Source organism: Equus przewalskii, chromosome 6 (assembly GCF_037783145.1).
Source record: "Equus przewalskii isolate Varuska chromosome 6, EquPr2, whole genome shotgun sequence".
Taxonomy (NCBI): domain Eukaryota; kingdom Metazoa; phylum Chordata; class Mammalia; order Perissodactyla; family Equidae; genus Equus; species Equus przewalskii.
This window is the reverse complement of record NC_091836.1, coordinates 29,103,880-29,127,785: the sequence shown is the minus strand read 5'-3', so window position 1 is coordinate 29,127,785 and position 23,906 is coordinate 29,103,880. Positions and strand designations below refer to the sequence as shown.

At 40.8% G+C, this 23,906-nt stretch overlaps 2 protein-coding genes across 9 annotated transcripts in view; both read right to left on the bottom strand.

Annotated features, from left to right (window-relative positions):
- The window catches only part of TECTA (tectorin alpha), a 68,294-nt gene extending 59,835 nt beyond the window's left edge, over positions 1-8,459 (bottom strand). For 3 of the 5 annotated variants that reach the window (XR_011541373.1, XM_070625060.1, XM_070625062.1), the window contains exons 1-4: positions 8,060-8,449; positions 6,788-6,852; positions 3,232-3,365; positions 266-553 (exon numbers count right to left, since the gene is read on the bottom strand). Coding sequence is in view for 3 of the 5 variants with exons in the window: in XM_070625060.1 (XP_070481161.1) it covers positions 266-553; positions 3,232-3,365; positions 6,788-6,851 (486 nt within the window). In the remaining 2 variants the exon portion in view is untranslated. Of the gene's footprint in view, positions 1-265; positions 554-3,231; positions 3,366-6,787; positions 6,936-8,059 lie in introns of those variants that run through there. The other 2 variants (XR_011541374.1, XM_070625061.1) reach the window with 2 other exon arrangements.
- Positions 8,460-18,748: 10,289 nt separating this feature from the next.
- Positions 18,749-23,906, bottom strand: part of TBCEL (tubulin folding cofactor E like) — a 74,216-nt gene continuing 69,058 nt past the window's right edge. For all 4 annotated transcript variants that reach the window (XM_008513723.2, XM_070625063.1, XM_070625064.1 and 1 more), the window contains exon 8: positions 18,749-22,729. In XM_008513723.2, coding sequence (XP_008511945.1) covers positions 22,411-22,729 — 319 coding nt within the window. In that variant the 3' untranslated portion in view covers positions 18,749-22,410. The remainder of the gene's footprint in view (positions 22,730-23,906) is intronic.

The window sequence follows — 23,906 nt, the reverse complement described above, 5'->3', positions numbered from 1 at the left end:
AGAAAATTGCGGAGGGGTTCTTTTTAGGCATTCGCAATGATCAGCAATAGGGCTGACATATCTTCTGAAATATTCCTGCTGACTGGACTGCTTAGGGACAATACGTCCCTCTGCTTCCTGGAAAGTGGGTGGCAAGACTCATTAGTTTAACTCAAGGAAACTGACGTTTCTCAGCTCTAACAATTAGACTCTCTCACAGTAGTGAAGATGGACAAGAATGAGATGTCAGGAAATGAAGTGGAAAACGGAAAATTTGAATTATTACAGGTGTGGTGCTGCTGCCTCCATAAAACGTGACTTCCTCCCATGTCACAATGAAAACCCAAGTGGCAGAGAAGGTTGCCATGTCTTTGAAGTACTTCCTGATGTCCTTGGTGGCTCTTTTCAAGATGACAGGATCCATGGTCTCTCTGTAATAGATCTCGCCTCGAATTCCATTGTGTACATCTGCCCAAAATGGGGCGATGAAGGCCCTCCCATCCGTCAGGGGAAAGGATTCTGGTGTGAACTGGCTCACTAGGACATTGAAGGAAACAACTCCGTTGTTATTGACCTACAAAAATAAGAGGTTTGCACAGTGGATCTGAAATAATGACAACTTCAGAGTCACAAACCAAGACAGACATTCCCTTAATCACATGAATGGAAAACAACTTGCAAACTACTGAATTAGAACCTTCAAACACCATCTTCCATTGCTCAACTAGGAGGTTCGTTTACTTCCAGACAAACTCATTGGTTTTCTTTCACTTTCAATTTATGGTTAGCTTCATTACTTATTAATAATCGGTCTCATTTGAATGTTCTTTATCCTATCTCTATTTACACTTATCAAATGCTACTGAGGTGTGTGTGTGTGTGTGTGTGTGTGTGTTGGGCCAGGCAGGGGGTAACGTGGGCAATAAGGAATATCCAGAGTCACAGATACAAAATAGACTGGAAAAGAAACACAGAAGCAAAGAAATTAAAAAATTGAGGATTTCTATATTAGACCTCGATTCCTATTATATGACAAGAGAGGAATGTTAGAAAAAGATAAATCAAATAATCCACCATCAAACTCAGATCTCAGGATGAACCATAACTTGTTTGAGAGAGATGTTTAAAGGACTTCTATTGATGTCCCAACCACTCTGTACTCAGAAGGACAAGGTTATGACCTACAGATGCCCAATTCAATGACAGCGCTTGCAGACTGATGGCTTCTTTGTATAATTGCTGCATAAAAATGGAGACATGAATACTTCACATTGTACATGTAAATAACTATCTTATATGGTGATTTCTTCATGATTTGTAAATAGCTTAGTAAACTTATTAAATTACTAAACCTTACTGCAAATCACAAGCCAATATGTACACTTAATTGACACAGGACCTATAAGCAAGTCAGCCTCTGCCTGCGGCTGCAGCTGGTCATATGCGTTGGTAAATATGCATATGGTAAAAATGCGTATGGTCAATATGGTTTACGCGTTGGTAAATAAGCCTGATTTAACCCTGTGGCTTGTATGGCTTCTGCAACAGAAACACCTGTGATGGGAATTGTTTGTTATGTTCATGTTAATCAGTAATATTATGGACATTAACAGTGATCCAGATCCCAGTGGTAAGTTGTTGGTACCTGGGCCAAGAGTATGTTGACCTATTTTGGAAATAAGGGTGTGGGGTTTGGAAAGGAAGCTGGAGACCCAGCTACAAGGACATCGAGCGTCTACTGTCTGCAAGTAATAAGGAACAACACAGAGGCTTGGAAAAGACTGCACTGTTCAAAGTGCTGGAAACTCAGAGAACAATTTGCTCTCAAGTTAGTCTGCCCCACGTTAAGACCCTCCTTTTGAAAGGGCAAGACTTATTCAGACTCCATCTCACATAGTACAATGGAGGAGAAAGAGGAGCTTAACGAAACACATTTGTTCTATAAGTCTGGGAGACTAAGGCTTCCAGAATGGAAGTCCTGCACACCTCTCTCGTCTCCAAAATCAGGTCAACGCATTCTGAAACTTACAATCAGCTCTTACAGATTAAGGAGGCTCTGCTGTGAGTAGAGCACAAAAGGCATTTCAGAATGCCAGAACAATGTGTTTGCTGGGGAATAATGGGTGTAATTAACCACAGAGACAGCAGAGGAAGCTGGTAACGACTCAGACGTGTTCTGTCTATATAGTCTATAGAGTCTGCAGTTAAGCTCAGGGGTTCTCCAACTTTTGTGGGCATCAGAATCACCTGGAGGGGTTGTTCGAACACAAATTACGGGGCTCCCTTCCGAGAGTTTCAGATTCAGGAGGTCTGGGGTGAGGCCAGAGAAGTGACATTTCTAACAAGAGCCAGGTGATGCTGGTGCTCCAGGTTCAGGCACCCCTGGTTAGGTAATGGAAAAGGAAACTCTTTTCTAATGGGCACCAGCCCTGAGCTATACATCAAAAGTTGGGGAAGACAGAGTCTCAGATACAGAGATGGCCAGAGGTGGAGGTGCTCAGAGATTCATTTCTTCCTCCAGGGAAGGACACAGAATAGAATAGGACATAATATAATCTGCATATGCTTCACCCAATCCTTTAAGGTCGGAGATAAAGGCAAGTTCCGTTTCTCTGAACCTTCTCAGTATGCAACAGTCTCACTAGTGGCAAACCCAGTGATCCAAATAATAATAATAATAATAATAATAACCTGAGAACGCAGGAGAGCTCTGACAGCAAATGGTATCATTTCTTCATGGGGGGTTGACAATGGCATATCTCAGGCCCAAAGAGAGTGGCCAATTCTGCAAATAACTTTTACAGACTAGTTGATTACCCCTCTGCTATGCTCTGACTCTGCTCCAAATTAGTAGGAAGCCTAAGAACAACAGATGCCTAAACTTTTCACACCCCCAAAGGGGAAGAAAAATGATATTGCTCCTATTGTGGTTCATTGTATCTTTTTATCTTGTCGAGTAGCAGAAATAATGTTCATGGCATTGGGGCCTCTGCTCCACTTCTGTGTTTAATCATCCACAAAAGCAATTTATTGCCCTGTATACTCCTCTACTATGAACATTAGCCATTAAATATACCTTTGACTTCCTTAATCATAAAACCTATCAGCTCATGAAATCTCAGAACTTGTTGTTTGGGCTGCCAATAAATCCTCCATTCCCAGAGCCCTGGAAGAAGGTATTTAAAATGTTTTCCTTAATGACAAACAAAGGGGAGAGCCACAGAGCGACAGCTGGGCTGCGTCTCCACTTACATAGACAGTGCGGTAAGGAACACCAAAGAAGAAAATGGGGATGGCCAACTTAATCTCAGATGAGCTTCCATCGTCTACTTTAGGGGTTTTGGTGTCATTCTGCCAAAATGGATACATGAGCTCCCTGGGATGAGCTGTCAAGAGAGACGGTGGTTAGAGAGATGGCAGATCCCTCTTCTGTTTGGCAAGTTACTTCCCTCCCATCCGCAAAAGCCAGCTTCTTCCACTAAGTCTTATAGATTAAATGCAAGTCAGATTGCCTTTCCATTTATCCTAAACCTAAGCTGTACACAGTGCGTTATCTTCTGCCTCTGGAAAGGAGAGAATGGGAATGACGCTATTTCTCCTTAGGAGAAATCACTTCCTGCTTCATTTCTATGCTTCCATACGTTTTAGAGAGAGAAAGGGTTAAAACAGGCTGGCAGGTTGTGACATCATCTCTGGAGCTCTCAGAGCACTGAGAGGTGGCCTCCAGGTCTGGCACGGCTTACACAGCTTGATCTTTGATCAGAAGGCAAGGTACGGAGAAGGAGGCTAGTGGTTATGAAGCTCCCTTCTAGCTCAAGAATTCTACTCTCATGTCTTCCTGAAAGGAGTCCCTTTCCCCCTCCTGCACAATAGGAGAAGATACCAGATCCCAGAAGGAAATAAACAACAGTTGGAACTGGGAAAAAAGTGGGAGGAGAGGGTTTGTAGTAACTGGCTGGTGAATGACCTTGATTGAGCTCCGGCCTGTGAGAAGGCTCTCTGCCCAGCTCCTGTTTACAAAAGACAGACACGGGATCCTCTGGGGTGAGGGAGGTCGGGCCCTTGAGAACTCTTTGCAGAGGAGGCGCAAGGCTCTTACTTATCGTCCCGGTCAAAGGTGAGAGTCATCATACAAACACACACAGCTCCCCTCCTGTGACTGTGTCATCACCTCTCCTGACAACCTGGCTTCTTTCTCAGAAGTTTCTCATCCAAACTCTTGCAAGGGGTGACCCAGTTTTGTGAGAGAAATTAGACAATTACTCCAGGGTCTACGTGATTGATGATCAGGAGATCTATGAAATAATCTACATTTGGGGTGTGACCTTTCTCTGCCTCTGCGCTTTCTTCTCTTGAACGAGAAGAGAACAATAGAACATCATCTTTTCTTCCTTTTTTTTCTTTTTATTTGTTTATTAGTTGTCAGGGGAAGGGGCAAATCCTTTGGGGGCTTCTGGCCACAGTTCTTGAGGTACCTGCTTGCCATCCCCAGATGCTAACACCCCATTCTCATGTCAGGGCCCTCTCCTTGGGAAAGTCCCTGCTCTGTGCTGATGGAGCTGATAGACTGGCGAGCTACTGGCCGAGGACTGTCCTGCTCCTTCGGGAGCCTTTTAGCGGGCAGACAACAGCTCATGTAAGAGAGAATGCAGAATGGCCACAAAGCAGCCCAGCGGCGCCTGGCTGGGTTCCAGCTTCTCTCCTTCTGGAGCAGGGAGCAAGAGGCGATGTGCCTGGACAGACAGCTCATCTGTTTCCAGCGGCTCACATGGAGGGAAGCAGGGGAAACGAGCCCGGCCATTAGTGTGTAAGCATTGTTCCCCAAGCCCCGGAAGTCTCTGGGAAGCCAACCAGATCTGAACTTTTCAGAGATGCTGCACCCAGTTTAATCACAGGAGTGCTCAGCCTATGCGCTTCATTTAACATCACGTCAGTAGGCAAAAGAACAGTTCTCTAACTTTCATATTTACCCCGAAGTAACAAATTCCAAATTCCTAGAAGGTAGGAATTTTAAAAAATCTGTTTATAATCCCTATCATAGCAGTATTCACAGGTACTTGCTAAATTTGAAGGGGGATGAGCTTTCTCAAATTAATAATAATAAATCAATCAAATCATGTCATGGGTTTATCCTTAATGGGGAACTTTTTAGGAGTGATGCCCAGGTGTGAATAGGGCTCAAATTCACCCTGAATTGTAATCTTTTTAATGGAAAGATGAATTGATCTTTGGGGCAGTGTTGGCCCTTCTGCCTGGGAAACGGAGAATTCATACCCCTCCTGGAGGAGGCAGAAAACTGTGGTCACGGAGACCGTCCCTAACTTCTGTCTCTGCTCCAAAGGGGAGGCAAACTTGCAAGATTCTTCTCTCCATGAGTAATTCTAACTAGCTCATGAATTTGAACAAGAAGGAATGGAGAGCTAAAATTTTTCAATTTTAAGAAGAATACAAATCATTAAGATATCTGATGTTATAAATACTTAATAAGTACTTATTTAATGAGGAGGCAGGCCCCGAGGCTGAGTGGTTAAGTTCTCACGCTCTGCTTCAGCGGCCCAGGGTTTCCCTAGTTCAGATCCTGGGTGCGGACATGGCACCGCTCATCAAGCAATGAGGTGGTGTCCCACACAGCAGAGCCAGAAGGACCTGCAACTAGAATACACAACTATGTACTGGCGGTGGCGGGGGGAGCTTTGGGGAGAAGAAGAAAGAAAAAAATAATACTTGTTGAACGACGAAAAGGGTGCTTAATAAAAGCGAGTAGATTAAAACCCCAGTAATTTCTACCTTAGACACCAATGCTACTATGAAAATTTAACTGGTAAACAGCATGGCCTGTCAATAGCATCAGCGTTAATAAAAGAAAGAATATCGCTACTCAGGCTGGCTTTAGGTTGCCAATTTCCCAATAAACATAACTATGTTTCCAGAACTTTTTTTTCCCCACCAAATGAAACATACTTTCTTAGAGCAGGAGTGGGAGGCTAGAGTCAGCGGGTCTCTTTCCTTATTGCGAAGTTTCAGACTATAGTTTGCATGCCACAACTGTTTCAATTTACCCAACCCTGGAAAAATGTCAGGGCTACGCATGCCTTAGAGATTTATTCTCTTAGATTTGTAATCACATTCCAGCTGAACCAAACAAACGAGTAAAATAAAGGTGCTTCACAATTTTAGCCATAAAAGTTTCAAATCTATGTGGACTTTCCCATCTTTCTTGTCTAAAACCCAACAACAGTAGAAAGAAATGTGTGCAGCATTTGCCCACGTTGGGCAATGCTACGCAGATAAAAAGAAAAAAATCTCTGGGGGTGTAATTATCTTATTTCACTGGCAGTTTTAGACTTTTGGCCATTGTAAAAGGGCTACTGATAGATAAGTTACCAACATTAATGCTATTGCAACTTCTCAATTTTGGCTAAAACAAGTGTATTCTTTAAACTCTGAGCCAGAAGTTAAATACCTTAATGGAACTCAATCATCAGGCATGGGGTGAACACTCAAACTTACCCTACATACTTTTAGTAAAAATAATTTGCATCCTCTTAAAGACCCACTCCATTAACATGAGCAACCTAGTATATAGAAATTGTGTTCAAAGTTAGATAAGAAAAAGTAGGAATTTAAGCGAACATCATTCAAAGTTAATGTATTTTGCCCTTGACAAGAGAATTTAATTTACATTTTTCTTGTTGTATCTGTAGACACATGTACACCTGCCCTGACAATTATGGTTCCAACAAAAGCGTCTCTTTATAAATTCAAGAGCATGCTAATCAAGAGCTTTATGGAATTCTGTAGTACTCACCTTGGTGCCGTACAAGTGCGAAGATGAAAGAGACCCAAATTCTAAGTAATGATGAATAATTCATCCTGGAATTTTAAAAAGAAAAAGAAAAAAAAAATCCCCAGCTTGCCAGAGTAAACAGAACACCAGGTGTGTTTGGTGGCAAATCCCAAGACACAGCACAACCATCCTAGGACAAATTCACATAACAACATCAACAGTTCTGAGTCGGGTTGAAATTCCCTGAATGCCAGCAGGTCCTTAAGTTCAACGCTTCATGAACAAATTAGACTCCCCATGAGCAGCCAGTTTGGAAGTGTAATGAGATCATTCAAATTGTCAGGAAATTATATAGAATCAATGACAGCGACAATGAGTAAAGGAAAGGCACCTACTCTGAAGCCACTGAAAAATAGGACCCAACTCTAAATAGAGCATGTTGTGTCTCTAGAATAGACACTCGTCTTCTGGGAGACCTGGCTCTCCTAATTTTCACAACAGCTCTCAATCAGGGTCAAATAATAGTCGATTAAAACACAACGTGTTTCTACGGGAGAGAGGATTTAGAGTTTGCCATCATCTTCTCTAGAGGATGGCGCCAATCCATCATTTTGAAGCACTGACCAGATTCACAAGTAGTGTGAGACTGTTCACTGACTTTCCATAGTGAAATGAATGATAAATACATTGATGATAAAAAAAAAGAACCACGCCAGGGTTGCTCCTTGAAATTACAATAAAAATAGAAGCTAGCACACAAGCCAGTGATTAGTTCCAGTAAATTAATTTAAGAAGGGATATTACCAAAGTGTGCTTGTTTTCATTTTAGTTACAGTCAGTTGAACGGCCGGGACGGTCTGTGCCGCTCCGTAAAGCTGAGATGCAAACGCAGACGCAAGCGCCACGTTAGACACACACCTGCGTGAGCACCAAGTGCAGGGTCGACGGTGAAGTTAGCTCTAAACAGTCTTCTTAAAATTAAAAACCCTCCTCTTATTCTTTGAAGCTATCACAATTCTTCAGCCAAACTTTCATGGAAAATCAGTGACTTTCCCCTGTGAGAGTTTTATTGTAAGTCTTCCGTTGTCAAGCACACGCATTAGAATCTCAAGCACATAATAAATATTAGTCAGTTTTGCCGAAAATAGTACAAAGACCTTCGGAGAGCTCTCACACAGCTTTAGCAGAGGGAGATGCCGTGCGAGGTGAAGACTGCAGCCCTTAGGGAAGCGGTTCAGAGAGCAGGAAGGAGGATTCATTTAAACATTTGTATTTACGAAAAATGTCACTAACCTGTTCTGTAGACACTGGAGGAATTGTCAGAAATATTAAGCCAAATCTTGGTAAACCAGGAAAAAATTAAGTAGAACAGGAATTCATGTCACTTCTCCCCCACTTGCTGCCAATTATTTCTGATTCCTGAAATGATGTCTGAATCCCTTACTCTTAAAACCAAAAATTCAGTTAGTCCGGCGTTAGAGTCAGATAAGTGTTGAGTTGCGATCAAGTTTTTTTCTATTGATTAAGGAAAAGTAAATCTAAAGATCAGTTTCAGGATTGCGTAGAGAGGTTCTTTTCCTGAAAAACTAGACCTTTTTTTACCCCTCTTAAAAAGAAAAAGTAGATTCAGATGGAAATGTCAGGTACTGGGAGCTGAAACCTTGGTCCTTTCTGATCAGAATCACTTTGCACTGAAAAACACAAAAGCAACTCCCCCCTTCTACTTTTGTATCCAAAAAAAAGGCAACTGTATAGTGTTACAGAATTAGCATCCACCAGCATGGGATTAAAACGCCACACAAAGCTGCTGCTTCCAACATTTAAATGAAGTTGGTTTTCCACTAAAGTCTTTTTTTGTTTCTCTGGTTTTGAACGGTTGGCAGACAGGCTCAGCTCTGATTTTTCACAGGTATGCACCAAGTATTTAAAGAAACGTTCTCAAACTTTTCTAGGTTTTATTCTTTCCCTTTGCTCTCTGCTACACGGCTGTGCAGCGTGATAGGCCAGGGCACTTTCCAGCAAACGCGAACGTGGGAACCTGTGTGAGGCATGATCTTTCATAAGGAAAAACCAAACGGTGCCCTGGAAAGCTCCGTTGATGCCCAGTGAGGGTCCTCGGAGAGCCTGGGGGGAGAGAGATCCCTCCTGATAAAAATTTTCAGTAAGTAAATAATTTAAAAGGCATAGTGCGGCCGGCCCCGTGGCTGAGCGGTTAAGTTCTTGCGCTCTGATTCAGCAGCCCAGGGTTTCACGGTTTGGATCCTGGGCGCAGACATGGCACCGCTCGTCAGGCCATGTTAAGGCGGCATCCTATATGTCACAACCAGAAGGACCCACAAGTAAAATATGTAACTACGTACTGGGGGGATTTGGGGAGAAAAAGCAGGAAAGAAAAAGAAAGAAAAAAGAAGACTGGCAACAGTTGTTAGCTCAGGTGCCAAGCTTTAAAAAAAAAAAAAAGGCATTGTGAACAAGGTAAAATGTGTTAGGTTTGATGCAGAATGAGAAAAATTGGCTAAGACATAAACTAAGTCTACTATTCAAAATATGTAAAGTGAGATTTGTTAAAAAAGAAATCATTGAATGCAGCAGAAAAAAACTGTAAATCAATGGGAATTTTTAAATTACTCAAAATTTTTCTCTGACCAGACGTTTAAATGCCGACTGCAAAAAAAAAAAAAAAAAAGCAAACCTGTAATTCCAGTTTTGAGTTTTGAGCAAGTTATCCTAAAATGGACAAGAGTGCTTGGGGAACTTATTTTTTAGTCTAGATTATTCAATATTTTTCTCAAAACTTGTGATAATTCAGTAGGTTTTGTACATTAAGCTTACTAGCATGACGAATCTTCCACATAAATTTACTTATGGATCTCAAATGACTAATTTCCTCTGAAAGGCACATATTTATATAACAGAAAAATCTAACTTTTGGGGTGTCTATTTAAAGTAAAATGAGACTCAAATAGAAGACGCCCAGAAAAGCATTTTCCTTGCCCAGCCTTTATTAAGGTTTTAGTCCAGTAGTCAGCCTAACTGTCTTGAAGCAGAATAGTTGGCTCTATTTAAAAAAACTGCTAGTGGCATAATAATTGCTTTGGTCTTCCTTTTTCATGCGCTTGAGGATATTTATATCTCAGCCCTTTTGACCCATATTAAGTGCTTCATCCTTCTTGAGGCAGAACTGCTCCTGGGAGAAATGCAATCTGGGCTTAACCAGATCTGCAAGATGGTGGCAGAAATGAATGACTTTGAGAATCTGGGAGCGAGCGGGTGCCAGGTGCTTGAGGAAAGCCTGGTCTGGTTTAGTGCTGGTTGGCTGTAAGCCAGTCAGTGAGTATGTATTCTGGGTGTATACTCCGTGGTCACAGATGGAGAAACGACAAAAACCTCTTTTTATGCCATATCGGCAGGAGGGCTTATTTTGTTGAAGGTGTGAAGTGAGCAAAGATTTCTGACAAAAATTTAGACCAAAGGTGGTGCCGGGTGGCTTGGAGCTAGTAACCCAAGATATTGGCGCTTTATAAAGATGGCATAGATGGATGCTGCTTTCTAGGCAGGAGAAAAGACACTTCAGACAAAATAAACGGAACCAAAAAATTTAACTCCCTAAAAACAAGTAGAATGGACCTCATATGCTGATTGTTTTTGTTTGGTTTTGTTAAATTTCTTACACCTTTTCTGTGAGAGAGTTGTCAGATTTGAGCTCGTTTGAAAGGATGCAGTGAGAAGTGTGGTTGGCCAACAGCTTCCAGGTCCTTCAGGCTCAGCCTCAGCATTGGAACCAAGGGCACACTCTTCTTGGAGTGGCCCCCAGCCAATGACTGGGTGAGGTGGTAGGACAATGGCCTAGCACTTTCCACCCAAAGCAAGATTCCTCTTATGGGCAATGTTTGCTCTGGAGGGCCTAGTTGAGCTGACAAGTGCTCAACTGAGGCGGCTCTCATGGGCCACAATCAGGGCCTAATTGGGAAAACCTTGTATATGTATATACAATGCATTATATATATAATTTTATATGGATGGGATTTATTGTATATATACATATACACGTGTACATGCATACATACATGTATGGGTGTGTGTGTGTATGATGGCATTATCTGGGTAGAAGCCTTCAAAGATTTGATTTTCCAGATTTCTCAAAACTCTGAGCCCTCAGACATGTCCCATTCTACCTGATTAAGAGCTAAAATTTCTCCCAGCACAGGAGGACAATAGGAAGGACTATTCCCTATGAGGCAACAGTCGCCCCGGTTCTGAAGCTGCTTCCATCTCCTTTCCTGACTGCTATACCTATAATAAGGGTTAAGTTGCAGCATAACCCAGCCAGGGATGTCCTGGACCTGGTGAGGGAAGAAAGAGACTCTACACCAAAGAAGCTACAAGACCTAGCCAGCACCTCCTGGCTTAGGGTGGGCAGAGGGAAGTACCCATGGGACTGAATTGTGAGGGTGATCAATCAAGGAGACTGGGCCATAACACAGAACAAGGGAAGGTTTACGGACTTGGGGGCACACTCTAGGGATACAGGCTTTAACACTGGCAAGGATCCCAGGGGATGGTGCAAACTCGCTGCTAGAAGCTCCTAGAAGCCTGGAAAAAAATGATGGCTCACCCTGAGTGAGGTTGAAATGCCTGAATTACTGTAGTAGATGCTGGATCAGATATAGTACGTGAGTTTGGAAGACCCACCAGATGATCATGTTCCATGGGAAAGCCCAGAGAACAGACACATCATCCACCAAAGCCAGCAGGAGTACGCCGCTGAGAGAAGCACCAGCTTCTCTAAGCTATCACTAAGAAGCTCAGTGGGTGCTCTCCTCTGCAGGCCAGGGCTGATGGCAGGAGAGGTGATATAGACCTCGACTGTCTGATAGAATCAGAGACGTTGGGAGCATGAAGCAATAGAGACCAGGTGGCAGCCCCCTACTGTTTGAAGCCAAGGGGGTCATAATCTTCATAACGACTGAGAAGATCACAGTGGTAGCCAAGAGGGCCTGATCCATTGAGAGTTATGGACACAATTAACAGAGCGTGGCATCCAAGGGGCAAAGTAGATGGGCAGGTGATAGTGGTATTGCTTACTAGGTATAATAAAAAAGAGCAAGAGGCCAAAGACAGTTGCCCTAATAAAAAGTCCAGATCTCTTTCTCAGCTTGTGGATCTGAGTCAGTTTTTGAAACTGGAATCCACAGACCAAAAAGGTAACCAGCTCTCCAAAGGGAGGAACCCTGCAACTCCATGGCAAATATGTATAGTAATGATTCTCACAGTCCTTCTCCCAAAAGACCTATGGCCATTTACTAGAGCGACTGTAGACTTGGGGAAGTGGAGTGCCCAGAGATTTTGGGGACTGTTGGACAAGGGGTTTGAGTTAACACTGATACCCAAAGACCCTGTTAGTGTGGGAACACGTAGGGCCCAGGTAATAAAAGGAGTCTCGGCCAAGTCCAGCTTCAGCAGATCCACAGGGGCTGCAGACCCACCTGGATGTCATACTCCAAGTCTCAATATATAATTGGGATTGATGTACTTGTCACACTGGGTCTTTGGTCTGTCAGGTAAGAGCTATCATAGCAAGGAAGGAAACTGATCCCCCACTCCAACAGAGGAAGTAAATACAAAAGAGTATTGCATCCTGGGATCGGGGGAGGATGGTAAAGACTAGTGTCACTCTTAAAGAGCAAGGGTGGTGGACTCTATCATATCTCCATTTAATTGGCTGAGATGGATCCTGAAGAATGATTGTGGACTACTGCCAGTTCAACCAAGTAGTAGCTCCAATTTGCAGCTGCTGTGCTAATGGCACAGAGCTGATTGACATGGTTTTAGATAACATGACATGTGCCCATTTATTTGGAAAATGTATTTTTTTCCCTGTCTGAATCAAGAACGAGGATCAGAAATAGTTTACATTCAAATGGAACAGACTGCGATGTACATTCATAGTTTGGCCCCAGGACTCAGCTCTGGACCATCTGGATCCTACAGAACATCACCTTGATTCATTACACTGTTAACATCAAGCTGACTGGGCATGCTGAGCAGGAAGTGGCTAGCAGGCTGGAGGCCTTGGGAAAACACATGTGCTCCAGAAGGTGGGAGATAAATCCTTCAAAGATTCAGGGCTACTACTTCAGTAAAGTTTTTAGGAATCCAGTGGTCAGGGGCATGCTGGACCCTCCCCTCCAAAGTAAAAAACAAATTGCTACATCTTGCAACTCTACGGGAATTCTCCCTTCTTTGTAGCTTTCTTCAAGTTCTAGTGGCCACACATTCTATACCTATGAAAACTGTTCCAGCCCACATTCCAGGTGATAAGGAATTCAGCCAGCTTTGACTCGGTCTGAGAGCAGGAAAGAACTTTGTAGCTGCTCCGGGCTGAAATGCACGCAACGCTGGCACTTGGGTCATATGTTCAGTAGACCCTTTGTTGTTGGAGGTGTCAGTGGTGGAAAAAGTTGAAATGTGCACTTTATTGCAAACCCCAGTGGGAGAACCACACAACAGGCCCCTGGAGTTCTGGAACAAGGTCATGCCATTGGTAGCAAAGAATAACACAGCTCCTGAAAATCAACTTTTGGCATTCAAATTGGCCCTGTGATGGAACATTTGACCACGATACAAGTGACCACGTGTCCAGAAATTCCCACCGTGAGCTGTGCCCTGTTGGCCCCACCAAGTCATAAAGTCAGGGGGGCCCAGTAGCAATCTATTGTAAGATGAAATTGTATATCTGGGACCTGCAGTGAGCAAGCTGCCTGACTAGTTAGCCTAGACTCCATGTCACCTTCCAGAGTTGTACCAGTACCCCCCAACCCAAATCAAACATATGGCTGCATGTGACATGAGGGGTGCACACTATAAACTAAAGGAAGAGGAAAGGCCTCAGTTTGGCATATGGATGCATTGGCTTGGTGTGTGTATGCAAGCCTAAGGCAGATGGGGGCAGTATTACAGCCTCAGTCAGGGGTGGCCTTGAAAGACAATGATAAGGGAACATCTGCCAATGTGTAGAGTTTTGGACGATATATCTTGTCAAGTACTTTGTGTCAAAAGAGAAGCGTTCTGAGGTTAGAATACGTACAAACTCGTAGGCAGTGGTGAATCACATAGCCAGCTGGACAAAAGCCTGAAAGGAAAAAGCTTGGAAAATGAGTGACAAGGAGGCCTGGAGTAGAGACATGTGGATAGACAGCTGGAAATGGACACAAAGTGTGAAGATCTTTGTATCACATGTTAACGTCCACAAGAAAGCATCCACTACAGAAGAGGAACTAGACAACTGAGTAGACAAAATGACTTGGCCAGTTGATGTGAGGCAGCCTTTGCCAGTGATAGTACAATGGGGACCCGTATGAAGCGCCCACAGGAGCGTGGGTGGAGGTTATGCATGGGACCAATAGCATGAACTCTCATTTAGCAAAGCTGATCTAGCTACCATTGCCTCTGAATGTTCAACCTGCCAATAGCAGAGACCAGAGCTAAGCCCTCAGTATGTCACAGTTCCTCAGGGAGACCAACTGGCCACTTGGTGGCAAAATGGCTATGCTGGATCACCTTCATCCTGGAAGTGCCCGTTGTCCCTTCTCACAGGAATAGACCTGTATTCTGGATATGGGAATGCCTTTCCTGCTCACAGGGCCTCAGCCAGCACTGCTAATGAGAGGCTTGCAGACGGCCTGATCTGTAGGCATAGAATTCTGTGCAAAATAGTATCTGACTAGGGAATGTCCTTTTCAAAAAAGGGGATATGAGTGTGGGCCCATGACTACAGTAGGATCCCTGATCCAGCATTGGAATGAATTGCTGAAGGAGGAAGGGAAGCACCACCTTGGAGATAATACCCTGAGAGGGTGGGGTGTCACCCTCCAGAATACTGTATATATATATTGAATCAGAGACCACATTGAATGACACTTAATGTTTATTAACTAACCAGTAAGATTTCCTGGATCTAAGATCTCAATGATAAAAGATGGTCGTCTCTGAAATTTAAACAAGGACTCAAAGATATTTTCTGAAGGCAACTTTATCTATTTCTAACCAAGGAGTTTGCAATAGCTAATTCTAAGTAGACCAACATAAGCAAAGAAATTCACAATTGGCCTTATTTAACATTCTTGCTAGCACATTAGCAATAAAGTTGAAAAAAAAGCAGGGGCAGACACACTACATTCCCTCTTCACCAAGTAGCACCAAGAAGTTTCTCTAGAAGATTTTCGGTGGTTGGCAAGGCAACTCTGATTAAAGTTTACTGGGACCATAAGTCGAGGAGTTTGGGGCTATTAATTCATCATTTTTTCAAGGGCACTAGGCTAAAACAAGTGATACATTGCTGAGGAAAAGTAGTACATATATAACTTCTGGTGCAGAGGTGAAATCTCACTTAGCGATGATTAAAAATTGCAGATTCCAGAAGAAAGATGGCTCCTAAGATAGACAATATGCAAGGATCACATAAATCCATGATGTGTTGAATTCAAGTGCCCAGATTTGCATGCCTAATTGGGAAGAACACTATCTTGGTTGCACTAACTAGGAATCATATATCAAGCCCCAAATTAGTAAAGTCTTTGACTTTGTATTGATGTGACAAGTTATAAAACCAGGAAAAAAAAATGTCCTTTTTATATAAGTTTAATGGAGAACAATTTGGCAATATCTACCAAAATTACAAACACTTTTGACCTTTGATTGAGCAATCTCATTTCTGGGAATATATTCTACAGATTTATTGCAAATATGTAAAAGAACGTATGCTGTTTCCTGGAGCAAATGAGAACAATAAAAAAAGGGGGAGATTGGTGGGGGGAGAAACACTCAAATGTTTACCAATAAGGTATTGGTCAAATAAATTATCAATTACATTGATAAATGAAATGTTATGTATTCTACTGTAAACAAAGGGTAAAGTGATTCCCTACATAGCTGCTATAGAGAGATCTCCAAGATATGTTTTAAGTGAAAAAAAGCAAGGTGCATGATAGTGTATAATATGTTCACTTTGCTGTATAAAAGGGGAACAATAAGAAAATATATTCTTATTTGCTATTATTTGTGTAAACTCTGGAAATATATACAAGAAACTAATAAAAAATGGAGTACAGGGGTTAGAGTGGGATTTTCAATGTATACCTTCTTTATATTGTTTGATTTTTGAACCATGTGAATGCTTTCTATTTAAACATTAAATGGTTTTAAAAAGACTTCTTTTTGTAAACAAATTAGACCAAACAAAATTTTAACACAACCAAAGCAATTCATAATGTCCTAGTTGTATTCTCTAATAGAGGAGTAAAGCTTACATCTGCCTTCAAATGTATCAGATATTTCAGAAAACATTTTTTTTCTCTTTAGCCTGTATTTTTTAATGTCTGCCTCCTTTTATCCCCATTTTTACTTATTTAGCAACTTAATTGTATTACTTACAGTGACAAAGAAGCATTCAAGGATGAAGAGTCTATGAAAGACTCGACAAACTGAAATTGCATTGCAATTTTTTGGCAAATCTAGATCTTGCAGACCATAATAGATAACGTCCCCTCCATTTTGTAGCAATATTTATATTCTTCACAGAGCTCTCTCTTGAATTTTAAAGAGGAGCAATAGCAGTGACAACCTCATCTTTTCCCATGACAAAACCTTTCATACAGGCTCCATTAGATTATAAACATTTTTTCTTCCTCTAAGAACAGCAATTTTTTTCACTTGAACACTGATGCCTTCTTGATGGATGTCTGAGTTGGAACAGAGTGACCTCTCTCACCTTTGGCTGTTTACTGAAACAAAGTCGTAAGGCCCTGGAATGTCCTCAGGTTAAAAACCAAATTATCAGTTTCCTTGCATAACATTACTGGTTCATTTATTCTCGTCAATAGCACCCATCACAAGTGTCCAATAGGGCATTGTGGAGGAGCAGGCAGGGCAATAGATATACACAAACCACAGTTTCACAATTCTGGAAGTGGCACGAGGACAAATTTCAATTTGGATTTAGAGCTGCCAGACACATTAGAGACTGTTATAGAGCAAATCAACTTAGTAAATGGATTTTGAGGAATATCTTATTTCAGTGACACATAAAGACTAACAATAAAGGTATGTGTGTGGAAGGTTATGGCAGCAGTAAGCACTATAGCATAGCTGTCCCGTGCATGGAGTCTGCAGACAAAGTGCTTGGGCTTGAATCCTGGCTCTATTGTCATTTACCAACGGTATGACTTTTGGCAAATCACTTAATCTATCTGCGCCTCAATCACCTTACTAGTAAGAAGATGGGGATGATGACAGTGCTGACGTCACAGACGTTGTGAAGACCAAATGGGTTCAATATAGGTAGAGCATCTAGAATGAGCCTTGTTGATGATAAATGCTCCTTATTATTGTTTAGAAGAAACGTGAGAACTGGAAATTGTAAGCTCGGATCCCTGGCACTGATTCACACAACCAGCAACTCTATCTTCTGTGTCTTTCCTTCCTACTGGGTCATGAGTTTGTTACTCCCCTCTTAATGTGTGTGCCTTCAAACAGAATGCAAGCCAACTGTTCAGGTGCCTGAACCACACTGAAGAAAGCATTAGACAAAGCATTAAAGTTATTAGCAATTCTTATTTCACCGATTTAAAGGGAAGAACTTACTTCCTTTCTTCTAGTTTGCTGTCTATTTATTTGGCTCAATTATTATTTAGGTCACTGTTTCAGTGTTTTGAAATAAAGTTGTAAAAATGCCACTGACTCAGCAGAATAATGCTAAACTATATTAGTAAAAAATCTCCATGTTGTGCTGTTTTCTTTAGTTCAGAGTAAGGTGGGAGGCTACGAATATGTTCACATATATTATATTCATATATATAGGCAAATATATATATATTTGAACATTTTAATAGAGCAGTTTATTAGAAAAAAAGCTAAACACTTCTAGTGCTATTCTCAAATTTTTCAAGGAAAGGAATCAGAACTTCATTATCCTTTAAGGAGATACAATATGGTACGTTATTCCTTTCATGGATAAACTTAATTCCTAAATCTGAATTACATTAAAAACTTAAAAGTAGATGAAATGACTCATGTTAGTATCTATAATGACTTATATATGTTTTAAAGTTATCTGGCTAAATTTGAACTCTGAAGTTCTAAGTTGGAGAACACAGATGACTTCTTTTCCATAGAAGAGATGGAAAGAGAAATGTGACATCACAGGTTAACCTTCTTGTTTTATATGCATATTAATAACTGGTGAAAGTCCAACATTTTTCAGTCCATTGGATATTGGATGTCTTGCCATATGTCTACCGTGCAAGTCCTTAGAGAAGCTCACAAAAATACTAATTAAATAGAATTTAGCACAGAAGTTAAAATTACAATTCTTTGAAATTTGAGCAAGAGGTAGAAACAATCAAATTTACACAGATCATGATACTCATGCACTTCTGAAGCACTGAGAGAGAAGTCTTCTAAATACAGAAGTGAAACACAGTTCTTGGACTTTAACTCTTGGTACAAGGTTAATTTATAACTTTACCAAGAAATTATTGATAAGCAGGTAGGGTTCAAGTCTCTAAAACTCTAACTCGTATAGACAATTATTTTTCAAAGGAAGAAGTGTCACTTGAAAAAGTGTCACAAATTTTAATTCATCAAAATGAGATTTTCATTCTTACTGAAAAAAGGGGATGCCAAATATCTCAAAGGGAGGTTTTTAGCCTTAAAAGGATAAAAAGGGATTATCTAGAGCATGTTCGAAGTATAAAGTTCACCAACACAAAAGCAATAACACATTTCCTATGAATCTTTGTTTTGCAATTCCCACTTCTAACTTTGGCAAAATCCCAATTAAGCTCATTAAAATGGCCAAACTCTTACCAGCTTAGGCCAGTTCCCCAGAGGGCCCAACCACAGCACTGATGTCGATTTTTAGCTGTATCAAAACAAACATATATCTTGATCCCACAACTCCAGAAAAAAACCAGAACACAAAGAGAAAGTGGACTTGGATTTTTAATTTTTTTAAAGATTATCTATATATATATATATTAATAAAAAGTGCAAAGAATAGACCTTCATGTTTAAATTATATTCTAAAATAAAATATATATTTCCATTAACTGCAGGAGACAACTGGCAAGTAAAGAGCCTGAGAGAGTCCTCCACCACTACAATGGACATGTATTTTAAGGAAGCACCTAGGAAAAATCGAGTGTTCACAACACATCTGGTAACACAGAGAGCTTCTGGGTGTTCTCGAAAGCAGTTTGTTTGCATTTTCAATCTAACATGAAATGAAGGGAAAAATCAAATTCATAAACAGAAGTGACATTGCTTAGAACAATCTGTTATTCTGTATTCCTGTTTTATATGCCCTGGAGGCCAGCACTTCCCATGGAGCAGCCGCACTCACATGTGCATTTGTAAAGCTATCACCTGCGAGCCTCAAATGACGATCAGCTCCCTGCGCAACAAGTGTTCTCTGTTCATAACACTGCGGACTTAGCGACATAGCTAAAACACCTGGTTAGACTTGAACTTTCATTTTTTTAAGCAAACAAAAATTTAAAACATAGCATCATAATATTTGGCTCTCTTACACATGGCTCATGTTTTGGGCTTATTTTCACCAAAAGGTTTTAAAGAAACAAAGGGTTATATAATATCTGCTGCTTTCTTACATATTTATGGCAATGGTGGCAACAGTTTGCAGAAGCAATGGAAACTTTTAATAATAAAAACAGACATGTGACTCTGACTTTTTTTTACTTTAAAGCAATCTGGGCTATTTGAACAATTCAAATTCAAAAACTGATTTCTACTGTGGCTTCTGCAGCTACATGCCCACATGTAGAAAGGATCCCTTTCCCTTGATTTGGCATTCTTTTATTATTCCTTTCCTTTTTCATAACTGAAAAGAATGTCTAATTTAGAAAAGGTATGTTCTATACAGCCTGCCTGTAGCAACATATCTGTAATACTGGCTCTGACAGCATTTTGCCTCATAAATGTCAATAATATGCTCTCACTGAATCTGGACGAAGTCAACATTAAAATACAGATAAGCTGCAGCATCAATTATGCATAACTTGTAGACTCAAAGGTCCATGATCTCTCCTCTCCTTCTTTTTGGCCTATTATAAAAATAATTTTGGTTACAAGTGTCTACACAGCACCAGTTTTATTTCAAAAGCAGCATCTTTACTTAGCTGCCCAAATAAATCTACAAGAACACATGCTCAAATAGCATTTCTCCTTTACTTCTGTAACTCTAAGAGACCGGTAATTGTATTAGATTTTCGTCTCAATCAAAAATTATTCAGCAACTATTAAAACCATCAATCCAATGCCCTAAAAATACCCACATCCACTGAATTAAATGAGAAGTCCCCTGACGTGCAGCTGTATAACAGAAGAATTATGCCTGCAGCTGATGGACACTGTGCTCTGTAATAACAGAAGGAACAGGTCTCTAACAGTAAAAAAGCGCTTCATAAAACTTTGTCATATATAAAATATCTTATTAATTGTGACCATTCCACTTATGATTAAAGCATAACATAAGTGTTTGCTCTGCCTTCTGCTGTGGGACAGTCAGTCAACCTCAAAAATAACAGTGCATCTGTTTTCCAGGCTGACAGAAGCAATGGGCTCAATTACATTGTTTTCTCTCAAACTCGTCTGCACTCATGCGCACATACACAAAGCACCCACGGTTTTAGTCTTCATGACACTGTTGCCACACTTTTTTCCCACTTCCAAAAATCTGTCAGGAAAATGTGATTGCAAAATAATTATCCTTGTCTATACCCAGCCTGGATCTCCATTGCTCACTTTTGTGATTTCGAAAGATAAAGTCTGCAGCAGAAGGAGAATAGGCCTCATTCATCTTTCTCAAACCCTTTGGTTTCCACCTTTAATGTTACAGTGAATGTAGATTTGACTCAGTAGGCCTGGGTCAAAGTCTTTACAGATACTGAACCTGAAGTGCATTAAGAGAATAAACATCTGCTGTTATGGCATAGGAAAATTTAAAAAGTAGCAATAATAAACACAACTCCGCATAGGTGAAGAATTTACAAGAGTCATCTAAAAATTTCATAAGAAATTAAAGAATTTGTAGGAGGGGTGGAATCATATAATGAAGGTCAAAAGGTCAAACGCAATCAGGTATTGATTACATTCCTTGAAAAATACTTCACGTGCACATCTTCTGCCCCAGTTATGCTAAGTCTTTCTCAAGGCTCCCACCTGTAAACATGGTGGACCAAGAAAGACATATATCAAAAAAAGGGATTACATTGATTAACAAAGGAATAGAAGAACAAACAAAAAGATTTTAGAGCAGATAAGGAACTAGCTTTTAAAGAAAAGTGCTTTAAATATGCTTTTGCAAAAAATATGACTTGGAGGCAATTCTGAAGTTTTGACACTTACATTTTACTCATAGATTAGGCAGAGTTGTTCTTCTGTAGAGGCAATGAAATCGAAATGTAAAACAAAAAGAATTGCTCGATTATGACATCACAAAATCCCAGGGGAGAACTGGGAACCAAAGCTCCCTTTGAGTAAAATTTCCCACTTTTAATGCAAAGTGCAAGAGCAAGGGCTTCAAATGATGACACAGGCAGGAAAGTCACAACACTCCTCCCAGATTCCCCCCTTTCCTCCCTCACACACCCTGCAGATAGTTCATTAGCTAATTCTCAACTCTCCTGGCACGTACATCCATTACGCCATTGGATTCTTCACAAAGTCAGGCCTCTATTCCTAATAGTTTAAAGTGATGAAAAAGATAGATAGATATAAGGAAATACATTCAATAAGCAAAAATAAAAGAACTCTGGAATCTGATATTGTCATGTTATGGAAGTAACAGTTGATGTCATGTGTGAGGAACATTACAAATTGAGATAGTTACATACAAAGAGACCAGACTGCTCTGCCTGCGCTTCCAGAAGAACGGCGAGTTTTCCTGGAGTTTTAACTCTCCATCTACTCTTCTTCCAGATCCTAACAGTTATAGGTTCTAACTGAGTACCTGAGATCAGAATCAGGTTGAAAATGCTTAAAACATTTTAATTTCAAAAGGGAGAAATGAAAAATCACCCAAGTTGAGAAATAAGTTAATTATGAACAGAATAAAACAATTAGGCAAACACGTGCTGACACAAATCAAAATGAAAAACTGAACAAAAAAGGAAAGGAGGGAGAGGGAAGAACTGGGAGAGAGAAGTGCTGGCCCCTCCTGTAAAGACTGCTTGTTTTCTGATTTAAATACCATAAGACGCCCTTCTGAGGGGGATATACGGTTCGTACCATCTTCACGAGTACCCTCAACGGTAACGATAACCACGTGCTAGACGAATCCCGGTGAACACAGTAAGAAGTCGGTGATTTCTGAGTCATCTTTCACGACGGAGGGCACACGGACTGGAGATGTGGCCAATTCTGCTGGCTGAGCCAAAGAAATCTGTGGTAGAAAATACCAAAAACAGCCCCCTACCCATTCTAGGGGGGAAAATATACAAACCCCTCCTGAAACCTAAATCAAACAAAACAAAACAAAAAACCTTCTCCCTCCTAAAGAAAACCACATTGGAAACAAATGCCCTGCAAGAAGTCCTTATGTGTGTGTTTTACAAGGCTGGTAGAGGTTATTTTGTCTTGGATTCCACATAAATCTTATCTCCATCCCTAATGCCAAAAGAATGCAACGCCCGAGAGCTGTACTTCATTTCCTCTGGGCCAAAGGGCGCTTCATGGTCAAAATAGTAGAGAAGCATGCTGCTTGTGGGTAATTGCACTAGAGTTTTTAATTGTTTCTTTAGTTCTGCAACTGTTTGGTCCAGACGAATGCTTATTTCTTCCACCTGATCATTAAAGTGGACTTCTACTTTTGCGCTGCTCTGGGGTCTTAGGTCCACTTCTGCCAAAGGCTCCAGCTTCCCATATTTTGTGATCAGTTCATGATACCTAGAAGAATAAAAAAAGTGTCAGCTTATGTCACTAGCACACGAACTATGGACTTCTTCAGAATTACAGCTAAACTACACTGCTATGCTCAACATCCTTCTAATAGCCTATTCGAATATTATCTTCATCTATCTATCTATCCATCTATCGAATGACTATTGTGGAAGCTGTGATCTGATATGGTTGCCCTCTAAAGGCAACAGTAAAACCATGTCTTTGTGGATACGGGAAGAGTTTCTCCTAGAGATGGTCACCATGCCCACTACTAATCACTATATAAGAACAGGCGAGCAGTTTCTGACTCCTGGACAAGCCATAACTTAGAAACAAAAACAACTAGTTGACTGCTAGCTGTTAACCCAGCTTCTTCAGTGATGCCTTGTTTGAATTTCCAGCCTAGTCTCACAGGGTGTAAGACAAGGAATTTGCAGAAGAGTCAAGAATACATTCTTGTAAAAAAGTTGTAAATGAGGGGATACAAGTTCCTTGATCAAGGCAAGAATAAAAAACAAAAGACATCAAGAGGAAAGTGAATCACAGAGGTGAGACTAGGGCCCACAAGGTCAAGTTTCCCACGTGGAAAATCTTGTCTCCACTGCCAGCCTTGGAGGATCGAGGTCTGATTTTACTGAGGAAGCTGAGCAGCTTCCTACAAACCAGAGAGGGAAAAAATGCTAAAAAGATCGGATATTAGCTTTATTATAACCAAGGCATACTGAGGTCAATTCAGGATCAGAATACAATGGTCATACAAGATTACTCCCCTACCTCCCTCACCCTACTTTTGGCTTTAACTCAGTTAAATCAGTGTTATAATAAGGTTGGTAGGACATTAAAGACGTAGTAAGAGGATGTGTAGTTGGGGATGGAGGTAACCATTTCCATCAAGGGGAGTAACAGGGTATGGTAAAATAGCATTGGCCTTGTAGTCAGAAGATCTGACTTTAGAGTCTTGACTTCATCCTATAATTAGATGTGTGACTTAGCAACTCACGCAATCCTTTTGGATCTCAATTTTCTCTTCAGTAAAATTGGGATAAGTCTGCCTTTCCTACCTTATAAGACAGTCATGAGCATTATATAAAATAACAGATGAGTAAGCAGTTTGTAAATTCTAATTTCATATACACAGACAAATTAATGTTACACTCCTGTCATCCTGGAACTCACATTATTA